The sequence below is a fragment of the Balaenoptera ricei genome, chromosome 4 (genome assembly GCF_028023285.1).
Source record: "Balaenoptera ricei isolate mBalRic1 chromosome 4, mBalRic1.hap2, whole genome shotgun sequence".
Lineage (NCBI taxonomy): Eukaryota > Metazoa > Chordata > Mammalia > Artiodactyla > Balaenopteridae > Balaenoptera > Balaenoptera ricei.
The window spans coordinates 33,347,518-33,363,648 of NC_082642.1; the positions used below are offsets into that span (position 1 = coordinate 33,347,518).

The 16,131-nt window shown below is 39.1% G+C and overlaps 1 protein-coding gene across 1 annotated transcript; it reads right to left on the reverse strand.

Annotated features, from left to right (window-relative positions):
- Window positions 1-1,868: 1,868 nt before the first annotated feature.
- SGO1 (shugoshin 1) lies at window positions 1,869-11,939 on the reverse strand. Its single transcript, XM_059921947.1, is given in 8 exon segments — window positions 1,869-1,895; window positions 1,898-1,988; window positions 2,196-2,385; window positions 4,418-5,233; window positions 5,743-5,801; window positions 7,847-7,923; window positions 11,516-11,712; window positions 11,798-11,939. Coding segments are annotated over 8 exon segments (1,599 nt in total).
- Window positions 11,940-16,131: the final 4,192 nt, after the last annotated feature.

Genomic DNA, 16,131 nt, shown 5'->3' on the forward strand with positions numbered 1-16,131 from the left:
CGGTCCGTAGTCTGCAGTTTGCACACTGCTGGCCTAGAGCAACATCATGCAATAGAACTTTCTGGGGTGACGGGAATGTGGTACATCTGCATTGTCCCCAGTATGGTAACCACTAGAGCCACATGTGACTACTGAGCACTTGAAATGCAGCAACTGTGACTGAGAAATTAAACTTTACATTGTATTCAATCTTAATTAAGATAGCCATTCTAGAGTTCCTATGAATTCAAAGAACAGGTGTAAGGGCAGTGGCTGAACAAACAAACTAGAAAAATAAGAGACTGTGATGGGAGAGTAGGGCATACGAACCAGTGATTCCTTCAGGGACAGGAAAACTTGGGCTGATGGAAAGGATTTTGGGTGTGACTGGCATGGAATGCAGGAAGATGTGGAGACGCAGTCAAGAAAACTTGAGGTCAGGGTTAGAAGAGTCACCCAGTAAAACAGAAATTGTTGATCATGGACAGGGCAGTTCCACAACGAGAAGCTGAAAGAGAAGTGACGTGTGAGGATGGGAGACCTATGGGGGCGAGGAAAACAGAGAAAACCAAGGTTTGGGAGAGAAATGTCCAACAAGGGCGAGAGTGGTGAAGGCTGGAGAGAAAGACGACCAGGGAGATATGCTACCTCTGATATTTAAAGAACGGAAGAAAAACACAAGCACTATCTTATACAAACTTTATTGCTCTTTAAAAATGAATAACTTTAAATTTTACAGAGGTATATACAAATGTAGGCTTCAAACTCTCAGAACTGAACTAATTCCCTCTCACTGAATTAATTTTTTTTTAAACTAATTAAAATTTTACTCTTTAATTAGGAACCTTGGGGAAAAGAAGTCGCATCATGATTTAAAGGCAAAGGCAGAGACCCAAAACCAGCTGGCTTTTCCTTGTTAGGCTGCAGCAGAGTTTAAGCCAGGCCTGACCCACTCCAGCTCTGGCCACAGTCTGCTCTCTACAGCCTGGTCCCAGGTTTGTTTGGTTGCAAACTGGCTTCACTTCGTCTGAAGACCTAGCTTGAGTGAATTCATGGCTTCCGCAAGTTCAAGCATCCCTCACTTCTGTCACTTGGCGGTGCCACCGGCCATGGCCTTAGGAACTGATCAAAAATACAAAAAAGCCCTTGGCATTCACACATTTAACATTTGACATTTTTGACTAAACAAGTAACTATACTGAAAGGCCATGACACAATAATTTGTGATTTTGCTGAGGTATCCCTTTGAACAATGTACACCTGGAGCTGGGGGTTCAGAGCTAGTCACTTATCTGGTCCCTGAGCCTAAGCAACCATCAATTCTCTAACCATGATCTAATACACATTTTACCTGAAAAACCAAATACAACAATAGTATAAGGGATCCACAAATAGCTTAGGGTACACCCTACTGTGAATGACAAGGATTTATTTTGTTCAAATATTGTACAAAGAGTTTCAAAAGATCCTCAGCCTGTCTTCAAAAATCATTCATTCAAAATCATTCATTCAATCATAGTATTACCTACTTAAGGGAAAAATAAAGATGCCTTATAATTAAAACATCTTAATTTGAAGAAACATTAATTTCCAAATGTTGGTATAAGATACATTTTGACTAAAATTAGGCAGTATAAAAAAATCTAAACTATTATAGTGCTTAAGTCCAATTATTTATACCTAAAAGAAAAAATAAACCAAATGTATCAAAGGTTTAAGAAAAACCATCACATTTGAAGCATAGTTTTGAAGAAATGTTCACGATCTAGAGTACTGTCAAGAGAATATTCTATGGCAGTAGTTCAACCCACTTGAACACTATCTTACAGATTCTCTCGGCACCACAGAAGAGGGTGTAGGATGAATTTAAACAACATCCAACAAACACTTCATTGTACTTGCTTCATGCTTTTTTTTTTTTAGAACTGCGTCTGGAATCCTTTTTCTGCTTAAAAATAGGCGAATTCAAGAAACACAAATCTGTAAAAGGGTCCCCTCTTCTCAGTTTCCTGTAAGAGTAAAGAGAACTCGTAGGCATAATTATAAGCATCCCAATGCTAACTTACTCTTCAGTATAAATTTACTGCAGAGTATGCCATTGTTAATATTCCTGGTTCAGATTTTCATCAAAATGGTGTATTTCAAATAAGGCTCCATAACCTTAATTCCCCCCATGTGTATCATTAAAAGTTAGTTCCCACAAGCCAAATACTTACGAAGCGAGCGTGGGTTCCTTATAGTTCACACTGGCTGTGCACCTACGTTTACGCAAAGACACTGGTGGGCTTTCTACATTCTTTTTTGGAGAAAGAGAAAGTTTTCTGGTTTTCACTACAGGATACAAGGGGACATTTGTGATATCCTTCAGGCAAAAATGAGGTGACTGGTGAGTTTCAGGTAGTGCACCTACAGAAAACAAGTTTTATTGAATATGGTTCCAAAAAACAAACAAGCAAACACAGGAACTAAAACTGTATGCAATTACACATATTAAAAGTATACAAAATCCAGCATTTTACAACACAGATTTTTAAAAACTTGTTCACCATTTTTTCCTCCCAGATAACACTGAAATATTAATTATTGTAGCTGTGAAGAACTGACTAAAACAATAGTTTACTAAAACTTAAAATTCTTAAAACTTAAAGAAAAAATTAAAATTCTTCTAGGATAGCTTGGGCACAATGAGTTAGTTTAAAACTATGCAATTTCATTTAGTCACACCTTGCTCTTTAGAATCATCCAGGCCTCAATCTCTTTCAATTCTAAGTTTATCAACAAGTGACTTCTTATTGTCTTATAAAGCCACTCAAACTCATTCTATTAAATAAGTGAGAATTCTAAATCGTACTCTCTGGGTAAACCAGGAGAAAAGGTGTTCCCTCTAGTAAAGTTAGTCAGTTAAAAAGTTACCCAATGTTTTTCCTGTCATAAACATCCAAGTTATTCTACCTGGAGCTACATCTATATTGGGAGACAGCTACCCAGCACACAGGTTAAGAACACTATAAGAAAAACAAGCTCTTAAAATAGTTTTAAAAAGCAAATCATTTCCCAAGAAAAACTAAATTGTAACTGTAAAGTGACGTTATACTTATTAACCATTGTCCAGGGTTATTTGGGATTCAAATATTCTGTCTTTCTTGTCCCTACATAAGCATCTTGTACTATACTAATTATTCCAACTTTTGGTTTGGAAAATATGGTTAAACAACAACATCAGATCATTTGCTATATTCTGGAATAAAGCTTCTAAAACTTCAAAGCATATACAGATCTTCTGGGGATTTTGTTAGAGAGATACAGATTCTGATTCAAGGATGTGGGGTATGGCCTGAGATTCTGCTTTTCTAAGAAGTTTCCAGGTAATGCTGATACTGATGGTCTGGGGACAAAATTCTGAGTAACAGTATTTTAGAGTGTATTTTTTTCCTTTTAAAAACTTATTATGAAATATTTCAAGTATACACAAAGACGGGGACAACAGTATAATAAGCCCCCAGTTACCCAGCTTCAATAATTATCAACATTTTGCCAATCTTGTTTGATTTACTCTAAAAGCATTACAGCATATTTTTTTAAAAAGATGTTTGCATGCTGCCACCACCTAACTGGTTGACCTTGGAAAGTCATTTAGCTTTTTTAGGCTTTAGTTTCCTTATAAACAAAACAAGCACGATCACACCTACATGTCAAAGTTGTTCTGAGGATCAAATGAACTAGCATGACAATATTTTGAGACTAAAACTTGCCTGTTTATGTTAGTTTCCCCAGACTAAAATTCCCAGATGAGAATCTCTGTGGGCAGGTGCAGGCTGTATCATCAACATTTGAACCATGCCTACTTTTTGATCTAACCAATAAAAGCAAGATTTTTCTAAGCCACAGTTTTTAGATGTTTTACAAATGTCTTACAAAAGAATACTAAGCCCATCAACTGAGGAAAAGGTTTTCTTGGTCTAATTAGGCCACCTTCCCTAAATAGAAAATTATTTTAAATTGTGGTTCCTGTCAAGTTGACTATATAAAGCAAAGCCATTAAAATTACAGGTCACTGGATTCAAGTTTGATTTCATTTTCAACGGGATGTTTCAGGGGAGTGTGTAATAGGCATTTTAATTCAACTTAACTCCACAAAAGTTTTTTCCTCGCCTTGGAAGATTTCATTTACTGGAAGTAAAATTGCTTTCTCCATAACAAGTAGTATTTGTTCTTAAAGAGGATTTAAATTAGCTTAAAGCATGTCGAAGCAACACAACTGTGATTTCCACCCCACAGCCCCCCCACTATTTAATCTGACTGTAACTTTCCCCAAAGAGAGAGATGGTAAGTCTGTAACCTCCTCCAGAGAAACAGATAGTAAGTATAGTATATAAGCACCAGGAGTGATCATTTAACATAAACATTAAAAATGCAGGCAAACAAGTAAATCACTTACTAGGAGGAGTTTTTGTTGGCTCAGAACCCTCTGTCTCCTTTTCACCCCTATGTTTCAGTGCTCTTTTAGATCGAGGCCTGGTGACTGGACTCCTATCTGATTCACTGGTGAGATCTTGACTGTACTTGCATGTGGGCAGATAGAGGTCATCAGAGTCATCTCCTGAACCACTTGATTCACAGATGCTCACTTCAGATTCATTGTTGTTTTCTTCTCTTTTAGGATCATTGCTCACTTTTTGTCGGAAAGGAGTGAGATGAACACCCTCTTCCAAATTAAAATTGTAAGCATCACTGGAGGTGACAGATTTATCCAACTTTTTTTGGGAAACAGTTTTTTTATATTCACTTTTGCTCCCTTTATATTTTGAGACAGATTTTGATTTTTTCCTTTTGTTAGCTTTTCTTTTCTCTTCTCTTTTTCTTCCTTGGGCAGCTCTGTGCTTACTTTTAGTTTGGTCTAATTTATACTCTAAAATGTCTTCTTTTGTTTTAGTAGATTGTCCTGGGTGAATTAGCCTTGTTGATAAGTAAATTTGATCCTTGTTCCATTGATAAAAATTTTGTTCTACATTTTCAGGTATGTGCGTGTTTACTGGTGAGTCTACAAATCTAATTCTTTCCAATTCCAAAGACTGCTCTGACAAATGACTGATTCCAAAATCATCCAAGGCATTGAACTGACACGGATTGTTGACATGTTTCTTTAAACTGCGACGGAGAGATACAGTTCTAGGTAAGACATTATCAGTTGACTTATCTTCACCTGAATCCAAATCGAATCCCAGTCTGTCTTGAGAAATAGTAGGTGTTGGCTCTGAGAATTTAAAAAAATAAATGAGAAAGATAGTTTTACTTTATGGAAATTTAAATTTCAGGAATCTTAGAATTCAAAGTTAAAAATGGAACTAATGAAAATTCATCCTGTAGTTTCCCCACATTTACTATAAATAAATAAAAATCTGGGGAGCATAATATTTACTTCCTTCCGACTGTCTGTACCTATATATTCCAAGGTTGTTATGAGGGTTAACTACGGTAACATATGTTAAATGCCTAACACAGAGTGTAACACATAGTAGGCTCAGTAAACTGCAGCCAGTTATAGCCAAGGTTTCTGACTACAGATTTGGAAAAATAAATGGATGTATTTTAAAACTCTTGTTATTCTGTGTAAAATAAACAGATATTTGCTTTCAGCCGAGTACCAGACGAGAAGATTTAAAAAGGTAAACAAATAAAAATTAGAGAAATTTAATTATGTTACTTGTTCCCAGAGATCTCCTCTTGCCTTTAGAAGTATTTTTATATTTTCATTTGTATTACCTTCTATTTGGAACAATTCTTCTTGTCCTGGAAAGTCAGCGTCCTGAAGAGGAACTTGCCTTAGAAAGTACCAATAAAAAACAAAAATTTATTTAACAATTATGTAATAAGAACAAATTTTAAGATTTTCTACAACGTAAGTTTTTTTCTTTAGTATCATTTCATAATTCCACTCTAAATCAGTACATCTGTTCTATATCAAAGGAAACCAAAAGACACTTATGCTGATTATGTGGAGGCTGATTTGTTACGACTGGCATTCAACTGCCACTGGAGGAACTAACATATCAAATTGGACAGTTCCTCCCGAAAACATTCCATAACTCACCATTTCATTTAACTGGAGAAACAGCCAATCAGATCGACTTATAAAATATATTAAAGAAACTCAGTTAGATCCTTCTTTAGGAGACTGCGTTATCACTAGCCGAGCTGTGATTTGTGGACAGTGCACACTTCTACGGTGCTTACCTACTGACTCCTCTGAAGTTAATACTGTTCATTTTCTTTAAAAATTTTGTCCCCCTTTGGTTCATGGAACAAGAAATTTCCATTCTTGGGGCTTCCCTGGTGGCGCAGTGGTTGAGAATCTGCAGGGGACACGGGTTCGAGCCCTGGTTTGGGAAGATCCCACATGCCACGGAGCAACTAGGCCCGTGAGCCACAACTACTGAGCCTGCGCGTCTGGAGCCTGTGCTCTGCAACAAGAGAGGCCGCGACAGTGAGAGGCCTGTGCACGGGCGATGAAGAGTGGCCCCTGCTCGCCACAACTAGAGAAAGCCCTTGCACAGAAACGAAGACCCAACACAGCCAGCAATCAATCAATCAACCAATCAATACAAAAAAAAAAAAAGTAAAAAAAAAGAACGCGTGCTTGAGCTACGAACCGACCTAGTCACAAAAAAAAAAAAAAAGAAAGAAATTTCCATTCTTTATGCTTTAATATGGCCGTTTCATTCTAATTATAATTTTATTCTCTATTTTCTGTAGAGAATTTCCCCCTCTGGACATCAAAACTTAAGTACAAGTTTAGGTAACAGAGTTATGGCAACCAACTAATAACAATTTTCGAAACCTTATAAAAACTCAATTACCTCATCCTGCTTTTTGATCATCACATAAATATTTCGTCACATCTTAACATTCAACAGTTTAAAAACTATTCATGATTAAAATTAATATGGGGATAGGAATCATATTAGTGATTACTTCTGCAAGGAGGGGGCACAGACTCGAAAGGGACATGAGGGAATGGCTTATGGCAGTAGCTCTCACCTGGGGACAGTTAACCTCCCCCTCCCCCCAACGCCCCCGGGATATCTGGCAATGTTGAGAGACATTTTGATTCTTGTAACTGTTCGAGGGGGGCTGCTATTGGCCTCTAGCGGGTGGAGGTCAGGGATGCTGCTAAACATCCCACCATGTTTGGGGCAGCCCCACAAGCAAGGATGATGTAGCCCAAAATGTCAGAGGCGCTTAGACTGAGAAACCCCGGGCCAGAGTGACAGCAACGCTCCGCATCTTAACTCAGGTTTTGGTTCACGGGGGTATACATTAGTCCAATTCACTGAACTGTGTAATTAAGATCTGTGCATTTTACTGTATCTAATTATAGCTCAGTAATTCATAAGCAAACAAATAAAGTACCCTTAATCCAAGAGAAGAAGAAGGTATATGAGGTCTGATGGTATTTAAGAATGAATTGGATTAGCAAGACAGTGTGAAAGCTGTGTTAAATATGATATTTTATTAGATTTCTTTTCTAAGCCAGACTATTTGTAGTACTGGCAAAATACCATCATTTGAATAACCAATCCTTAGAATAAAAACACGATACAAGAAAAATATAACTGAAGGGAATAGTTTAAAAATTCAGGAGAAGCTTTTTATTCCTAGACATCAAAAAAGTAACTAAATAGAAGAAAGCTTTGGCTTGGCTATATAGCACAGAATTTCAACATATAAAATTTCTTAAATACATTCTTAGAGAGAACATCAGACCCAAATACAAGAGTCAATATAATGTTAATTTCCTTTCATAAATGGATCACAGAATTAACTACTTCTCGGCATTAATAATCATAATAATGAATTTGACACTAACGGTAAATCCTCCACGAGTAAATTCCTGGAGTTGCTGTCGCTACTGGAGTCCATTCCAGGGGGACATACTTCCCGGTCCTGTCAATGTATTAAAACAAAGAAAACACTGGTACAATGGAAATATTCATAACAAAGCATTCATTTATTCAACAGTACTTATTGACAGTCTGCCATGGTGCCAGGGACTGTTCTAGGAACTGAATCTATAGCTACAAAATAGATTAAGTACTACTCTCTTAAAGCTTACATGCTAGTGTAGGGAGATGAAGTGTAAAAAAGCTGACGGTGATAAATGCAACTCAGGTTGAAATGACAGAGAGTAACTGATGTTGGAGGTCTCCTTTAGATGGGATGACTTTCATCTGAAACCTGAAGAACGCAAAGAGCCAGCCACTGAAGGAGGAAGAAGTGGAAACAGCAGATACAAAAGTCATGATGTAGGAAAACCTTGCTGTGCTCAGAAAAGAAAGGCCACTGGGGCTGGAACATAGTCACTGAGAAGACCAGTGAGAGGTGGGCACACAGAGGCCAGATAAGGTAGGACCTTGAGAACCATGAGTTTGGATTTTAGTCTATGTGTGATGGGAAGTCATTTGAATATTAAGCAGGGAAGTAAAATGATCTGAGTTTTAAAGAGATCAGTCTGGCCACTGTGTGAAACATGGATTGAAAAGGGCCAAGGGCACAGGCTGTAAGGAAGTCATCGTAGTAAATTAAGCAAGACATATCAGCTTGGACAGGAATCCTGTGGCTGTGGAGGTGAAGCCCAGGGGAAGGCTTTGCGATAACAGTGCACTCACATTGAATAGGGGTGGAGGTAGGGACACAGAGTGAGAAGGAAGCTTCTTATGCTTCTGACTTGAGCAAACGGGTGGGTTGCCTTACTGAGCTGAGTAAGACTTACAGAGGGAGGCAGAAGTCCAATGTCTTGGGAGGGGGGAAATAAAGAGTTGTGCTTTGTACAAAATATATTTGAGATCCTTTATAAATATTTAAGTGAATATATCAAGTAGTAACTGTGTGTGTGTTTGTGTAGGTCTTGAGCTACAAATTTGGAAGCCACCAGCAGGCAGACAATATTTAAAGCTATAGGAGCGGATGAGTTGGGCCTAGGACAACTGATGCTTAAAAGTAAAGAAGCCAGCAGAAGAGATGGACAAAGAACAGTCAGAAAGATAAACAAGGAGAGTATGATGGTAAGAAAGCTAAGAGATCAAAGTGTTTCCAGCAAAGAGTCATCCCTGTACTATGTATTACTTCAAGGCCAACAAAAAAGAGACGTGACCCCTGAATTTGGTAACACGGAGGTTTTGGTAACCTTGACACACAGTGACAACAAAACGGTGGGGATGAAAGCCTGATAAGAGTGAGTTCGAATGTGAGGGGACGCTGAGCAAGGGAAGACAGTAAGTGCTCTGTTCTCTCTGGAAAAGTTCTGCTGTGAATGGAAACAGAGAGATGAGGAGATGGAGGAATGAGATCAGGAGAGGTTCCATTTATTTTCTTTTCCTCTTAAGATGAGAGATACTGAAGCACATTTGTATGTAGCTAGAACGATTCAGTAGAGGGAGATAAATGTTGGAGGAGGGTGCAAACTTTCAGGAGCAAAGTCCTAGAGGAGATGAAAAGAAGGGAATCTGATGCACAAGGGGAGGGACTGGCCTTGGATAAGAGCAGAGACACTTCTGCCAGTGGCACAGGAAGGAAGAAGGAGAACACACTGTAGATACAGGAAGGTGCGTAGATCTCTGTTAGGAAGACGAGTGGCCCAGTCTGATTCCTTAAAAGTCACTCCAATTCAGTGCAGTTGTTTTATGAAATTTGATGTACATATAACATGAAGACATTATAATGAACAGGTTAAAACTGTTCATCAGAAACAACTAGAAATTTAATCCTGTTAAAAGTTTTAAATTTATTATCAATATAGCTAATGTTCTAAAGCTAGTATTATTACTGAAGATAAGTAAAGGAGGATATTTAACTACAGAGTGATATAAAAATTATTTAAAAGATCCATGATAAAACTTAGGGAACAAAATGCTATTAGAAATTACTTTCTGATTAATACTTACAAGGTAAGTTAATTATTGGTAGGCAAGAAAAACATTCTTATTAAAGCATTTTAAGTTCTCCAGCACTGCAAAATTGACTTGATAAACAAGGATGCACACGTATACAACGATGGTTGAGAATGAGTGATACATACCGCGAGTACGTGGCAGAAAACAAACTCTGATGTTTTAAATGCTAGGAATACTTTCACCCAGCAACTAACAATATCTTTTAATAAATATTCAAAAATCACTGATAAATGTCAAAAGGCCTACAATAACAGAATTTTTTCACCACTGTTTTTGTGATTATCTCATTGAGTACTCACTTGACACTACTCTGTGTGATTTCAGCAAAAATCTGGACAGGGAAAAGGAAGATTCAAATGTCTTTGGAGAAATTTTTTTCCTCACTAGTTGACCAAACAAGGAAAAGAAAAAAATTAGGAAAGATTACATTCTGAAGGAAAAATATTTTAAATAACCCTCACAGGAAGGTGAAAAAACAAAAATCGTATCTAATCTTTATAGACAATTTTCTACTATATTATGTATGTATATGTTGCTATATGTGTACATATGTATGTGTATACACACACAGGTTCTATATATATCATACACAGAAAAAATATGGAATCACCTTCGTTGCAGGGAAGCAAGAACTCTTTCACTGACTCTTCCTCTCAACGGAGAGGTGACTTAATTCCTTTCTCGAGTCCAGACCCCTACCCTAGTCACTAGGCTCTGGCTTCTTCTCCTGCCCTACGTGCCAACACAACTGTCTTCACTGGCGCGGCAAACAGATGGACACCCAAGTGTTAACACCTGACACTCACCACTGCTCTTTTCTTTCTCTGCCCCATGCAGTTTCCCTGGCAGTGGCCTCTGGGAAAAGGAGAGGTGAAACTGGCTCGTCCTCTCTCTTCTAGGGATTAATGTGTGACGAGACCCAGATAAGATCCTAAATCAAAATTTCTCCACATCTGTTAAGTTTCGGCTGGCCTTTCTATACATTCCTGGACACAAACAGAATCAGACTGAAAAGCAGACAGCAAAATGTTCACGATATTTCTTGTTTGGGAGTTAATATATAGTTGTCCTTATTTAGCCAACTAGTAGGTAAAAATGATTCTCCATAAAGCACTTAAATACTTCCCATCTCCCCAGTCAAGGTAGTCCTTTCAGAACCCCACTGGTGTAGCAAAACTACATAGAAAAGCTAAGATTAATAGCACTGATTAAAACTTTTGGACTAGTCTGCTTCCACAACCACTTTTAGACCTTTGGCTTGGTTGCCCGTACCTTTGACTCACATCGCTGCCATTCAAAGGGTCTGGCCGTGCAAGAGGCTAAACTATTTCTTTTATACGTTGTCTTGCTACCTGCTTTCAGAAGCAAGTTATATGAGTATAAGCCTCAATCAGCTACAGGTATATGCTTGAAGCTTTCTTAACTGGCCCACACACAACTGGGCTGCAGCACTGAAGAAAGATGTTCTCATCACTTCACTAATAACAGAGCTATCAGTAATTAATTTAAAAAACATAACTGATCTAAACTACTAATTCATGGCTTTAACATTTTTCCCAAGAAACGAGCCTTTGTGATCAAAATACCTGAGCAGGTTCTTCTGTCTGTTGTGAAGTAAGTTTTTCTTTCAGTGTGTACAGCTGACACATGAGGTAGTAACATTCTTTCCTCAGCTGTAAGATGATATCCTGGGCTTCTCTCACTTTGGACTTTTCATTTTCCAAAGCTAAGACTAACATTCTGTTGTTGTCTTGGTAGTTTTTTAGCAGTGTAGAAGTGTTGGCTAAAAGAGAATAAAAAGTTTTTTTTATCAGTTATTAAATCTAATCTTAAACAGTGATGTAAAGGACAACATGAAAATCTCTTACTGATTATTTGGCATGGCGCAGCTATCAAAGACTTTCGTTTGCCAATCTCTGCCAAGTTTTTACTCCTTTTCTCTTTCATTCGTTTCTTTATGTCTTCAAGACTATCTTGAAAGGACTTTTTGAGGCATCGTTCCTTGGCCATCTTCTGCTAGGACTTTAAAACAATAGAAAATATTTAATTTTTCAAGGGGTGATATCAAATATAAAACAAAACTGAAAACACAGGCTATTCATAAAAAACGGATTAAATAGAGACTTTGTAACTGTAGAATTAGCCCAAAGTAGATAGTCAATCTGGTAATAACCTACATTTCCAGCTTTTAAATTACATTAATATTTGTGGCATAATTTTATCCTCCTCGGGTACTTTATAGGGAAGGCTTAATAAATATGGATTTCCAACACAAAGGCTCTATAATATGCCACTTATTTATTCTTTAACAAATACTCATTGGGGGCTTACTATACATTGGGTTGGCCAAAAGGTTCATTCAGTTTTTCCATAAGATGGCTCTAGTAGCACTTAGTTGTCTTTAACTTCATTGGAAACAATTTTGTTAGATCGTATGTGACAACCGTCATATCAGCATGCATTTAAAAAAATACATCAAAATTGGTGAATTTTTATGTAGCTATCTTAATACTGAAGATGGAAGAAAAAAAGCAACATTTTCAGCATATTATGCTTTATTATGTCAAGAAAGGTAAAAATGCAACCAAAACTCAAAAAAAGATTTGTGCAGTGTATTGAGAAGGTGCTGTGACTGATCGAACGTGTCAAAAGTGGTTTGCAAAGTTTCCTGCTGGAGATTTCTCGCTGGACGATGCTTCACGGTCGGTAGACCAGTTGAAGTTGATAACGATTAAATCGAAACGATAGTTGAGAACAATCAACGTTATACCACACAGGAGATAGCTGACATACTCAAAATATCCAAAACAAACGTTGAAAATCATTTGCACCGGCCTGGTTATGTGAATCACTTTGATTTTTGGGTTCCACATAAGTTAAGTGAAAAAAACCGTCTTGACCGTATTTCCACATGTGATTCTTTACTTAAACGTCATGAAAACGTTCCATTTTTAAAACAAATTGTGACGGGCGATGAAAACTGGATACTGTACAACAATGTGGAAAGGAAGGGATCATGGGGCAAGTGAAATGAACCACCACCAACCATACCAAAGGCCAGTCTTCATCCAAAGAAGGTGATGTTGTGTATATGGTGGGATTGGAAGGGAGTCCTCTATTATGAGCTCCTTCCGGAAAACCATGATTAATTCCAACAAGTACTGCTCCCAATTAGACCAACTGAAAGCAGCATGCGACGAAATGTGTCCAGAATTAGTGAACAGAAAATGCATAATCTTCCATCAGAATAATGTAAGATCTCATGTTTCTTTGGTGACCAGGCAAAAACTGTTACAGCTTGGCTGGGAAGTTCTGATTCATCCGCTAAATTCACCGGACATTGCACCTTCGGATTTCCATTTATTTCAGTCTTTACAAAATTCTCTTAATGGAAAAAATTTCAATTCCCTGTAAGACTGTAAAAGGCACTTGGAACAGTTCTTTGCTCAAAAAGATAAAAAGTTTTGGGAAGATGGAATTATGAAGTTACCTGAAAAATGGCAGAAGGTAGTGGAACAAAAGGGTGAATACATTGTTCAATAAAGTTCTTGGTGAAAATGAAAAACGTGTCTTTTATTTTTACTTAAAAAATCGAAGGCACTTTTTGGCCAACCCAATACGAGGCATTAAGGGAAATGCTTAATATATTTTGATGTTATGATTATTTATGTTTCCTATGACAATATTTATGACCAACTTTTAATGTTTATTAGGCTTACAGCATTAGTTCAGAGGCAAACACGTATCTGGGCTTTGCTTTCCAGTTACTTAAGATATGCACACATGCTCAAGAAAGTCAGGTGATCTTGAGAGGTTTAGTCATACTATGTAACACTATATACAATTTCACTAGGCTGTTATAACAATCACAGAGCTAGAAAAAGCAGGAACTGGGGTGGAGGAACATGCCAATTTTCTCAGTTATTTTTAAAACTCAGATCATGCACACAGCAGACATTATATAATTATTGTTCTACATACAGTTGAAAGTAGCAAAACATGCACTGCCAGGAGACCATGCCATTGAGTGTATTAGTACATAAGTATATGTAAATCTTTCAATGCTGCAAATCAGATGGCTTTAGTATTTTGCTACTAAGCATGTCAAACTACTTTTCATGAACCTCTTTTGCCCTAGACTGTACTCTGCAGCTCTTAAAATTGCAAAAAATGATTCTTGTTTCCTACCACAATCTACGTATACAATTTTCACTACAAAAGGACACCTTCATCTCCTCTTAGTCAAATATTTTCCTGAATCTTACATTTTCTTGAGCGTTTTCTCCAGGCCTTCCTTATTTTCCTCTGGGGTCTTAAATATAGATATTGTAGATTTCATTAAATATTTTCTTTCTGCCAATACAGATACGATATATACTGTGATGTTTCCAGTAGAGCAAGCACAACTATTATTTTTAAACACTAACGTTAAGTGGGTTGTATAAAATACCCTACCACAATGGAGTTTTTGGAGTTCAAACCTGGAGATGTTTGAGAGCCAGGCAGATTAGGTAACTGAGCAAGTTGGTTTGGTTACTTGAAAAGCAGAGTTTATGTAAAAAACTTTCGTTCTTACATTTAATCAACTTAAAATTACAAAAGAAATATGCCCTAGCAGGAGTTTCATTCCCGTCTAGGCTGATGGTCTTAAAAGGGGGTGTGGTGGAGAGAAGGAATGAAAACAGTCACAGCGCGGACGGCAGTCTCAATCTGTACAGTACTCGGGCAAGGGGCCTGGGTTCAAGAGAACCTAGAATATTTGATCTCCATCATAATTCTTTCATCACTCTTGCTGTAGGACACTGGCCAATGCCGGCTTTTCCAGGGTAAGAGAAGCAGCAAAAGAAAAGGACGTCAAAGGCATCGCGCCACACAAAAAATATCTGCCAGTTTGTGTGCCCTCACGTTGAGCCTCGCTTTAAACTACTGTAAACGCTTTACTTTCACATCACTTAAGTCACACAGTTCCGCGAGGCGCGAGGTTACGGGCCCACTGAACAGAAGAGGAAATAAGAGCATCGCAAAGCGCAGGTCGGGGGGTTGAGGAGAGAGAGGCACCCGGTCAGGCAGACGCCACAGCCTGAGCTTTTGGCCACCGAACTCAGAACAGAGAGACCCAGAGAGAAGGGGGACAGGGGTCAAGATGCCCCTGTGTCACACCCGAAAAACCTGCAGCCTCCTCTTGAGAAAGCGGGACGGGGGTGGGGGCTCCCGGAAGAGGCCCGGAGACCCGCCTCCCGCAGGGACGTCCACCACGGTACCTTGGCAACGGCTTCTGCCACAGCTGTCGCCCTCCTCCTCACATTCCAAGGCTCCGCGAGGTTGTCCGGCCGTGCGCGTCCCGAGCTCCGAGACCCCTTAGTCTCAGGGACCCTCTCTCAACGCCGCTGACCGCTTCAACCACATTCGAAATTCTCCGCCGCGCTCACCCATTGGCTGGCTGGACGCGGTCACGTGATGCTGCGCCGCAGCCCACGGCGCAGGCAGAGCCCCGCCCCGCCGGGCGGCCTCATGTGACGCAATCCCGCCGAGAATCCGCATCCGGGCATCCGTCGCCCCCTCCCGCGGGGGCGGAGCCAGTTGCCCGGCGCTTTTCGGCTAGGAGTTGTTGGTTTTTAGGGGTGGAACCTCTCCGACACCTTTCAGGGCGGGTATTTTAGGGAGTTCAAAAGCTTCCTGTTTGTCTAGTCTTACAGCTGCCCGTCTTCGAGGTTATGCGCAAGGGCTCCCTCTTGTGAGACGAATCTTCTCGGTTGTTTGCCCGCCCAAGCAGTCAACCTGCCGCACGGAGGCGGTTAAAGGGATATTCAAACCAAAATAGGGAGCAGCTTTTGGATTAACGGGATTTTGTTAGGGAGGTTGCACATATCTGAAATATTCAGATCCAGGTTCTTTCTCTTTGCCCGACTACCTCTGGCTCTTTTCCCCTCAGGCAGTGACACCAGCATCCATCCAGTTACCTGCCCAGAAGACTGGGGAATCTTCCGGATTTTTTATTCTCCCATAGCTTCTCCACGTCCAGTCAGTTACCCAGTCCAGTCACTTCTACTTTCTAAGTATGATTCAGGTCCAGATTCCACTAATTTCCATCTTCTAATCCAGGCACCTACCTAATCCCTTTCTACGAAGTGCGTTAGTACCTGCTCTGACTGCAGAGTCCATCCCGTTATGTTGTCAGAGTGATTTACCCAAAATGCTGGCT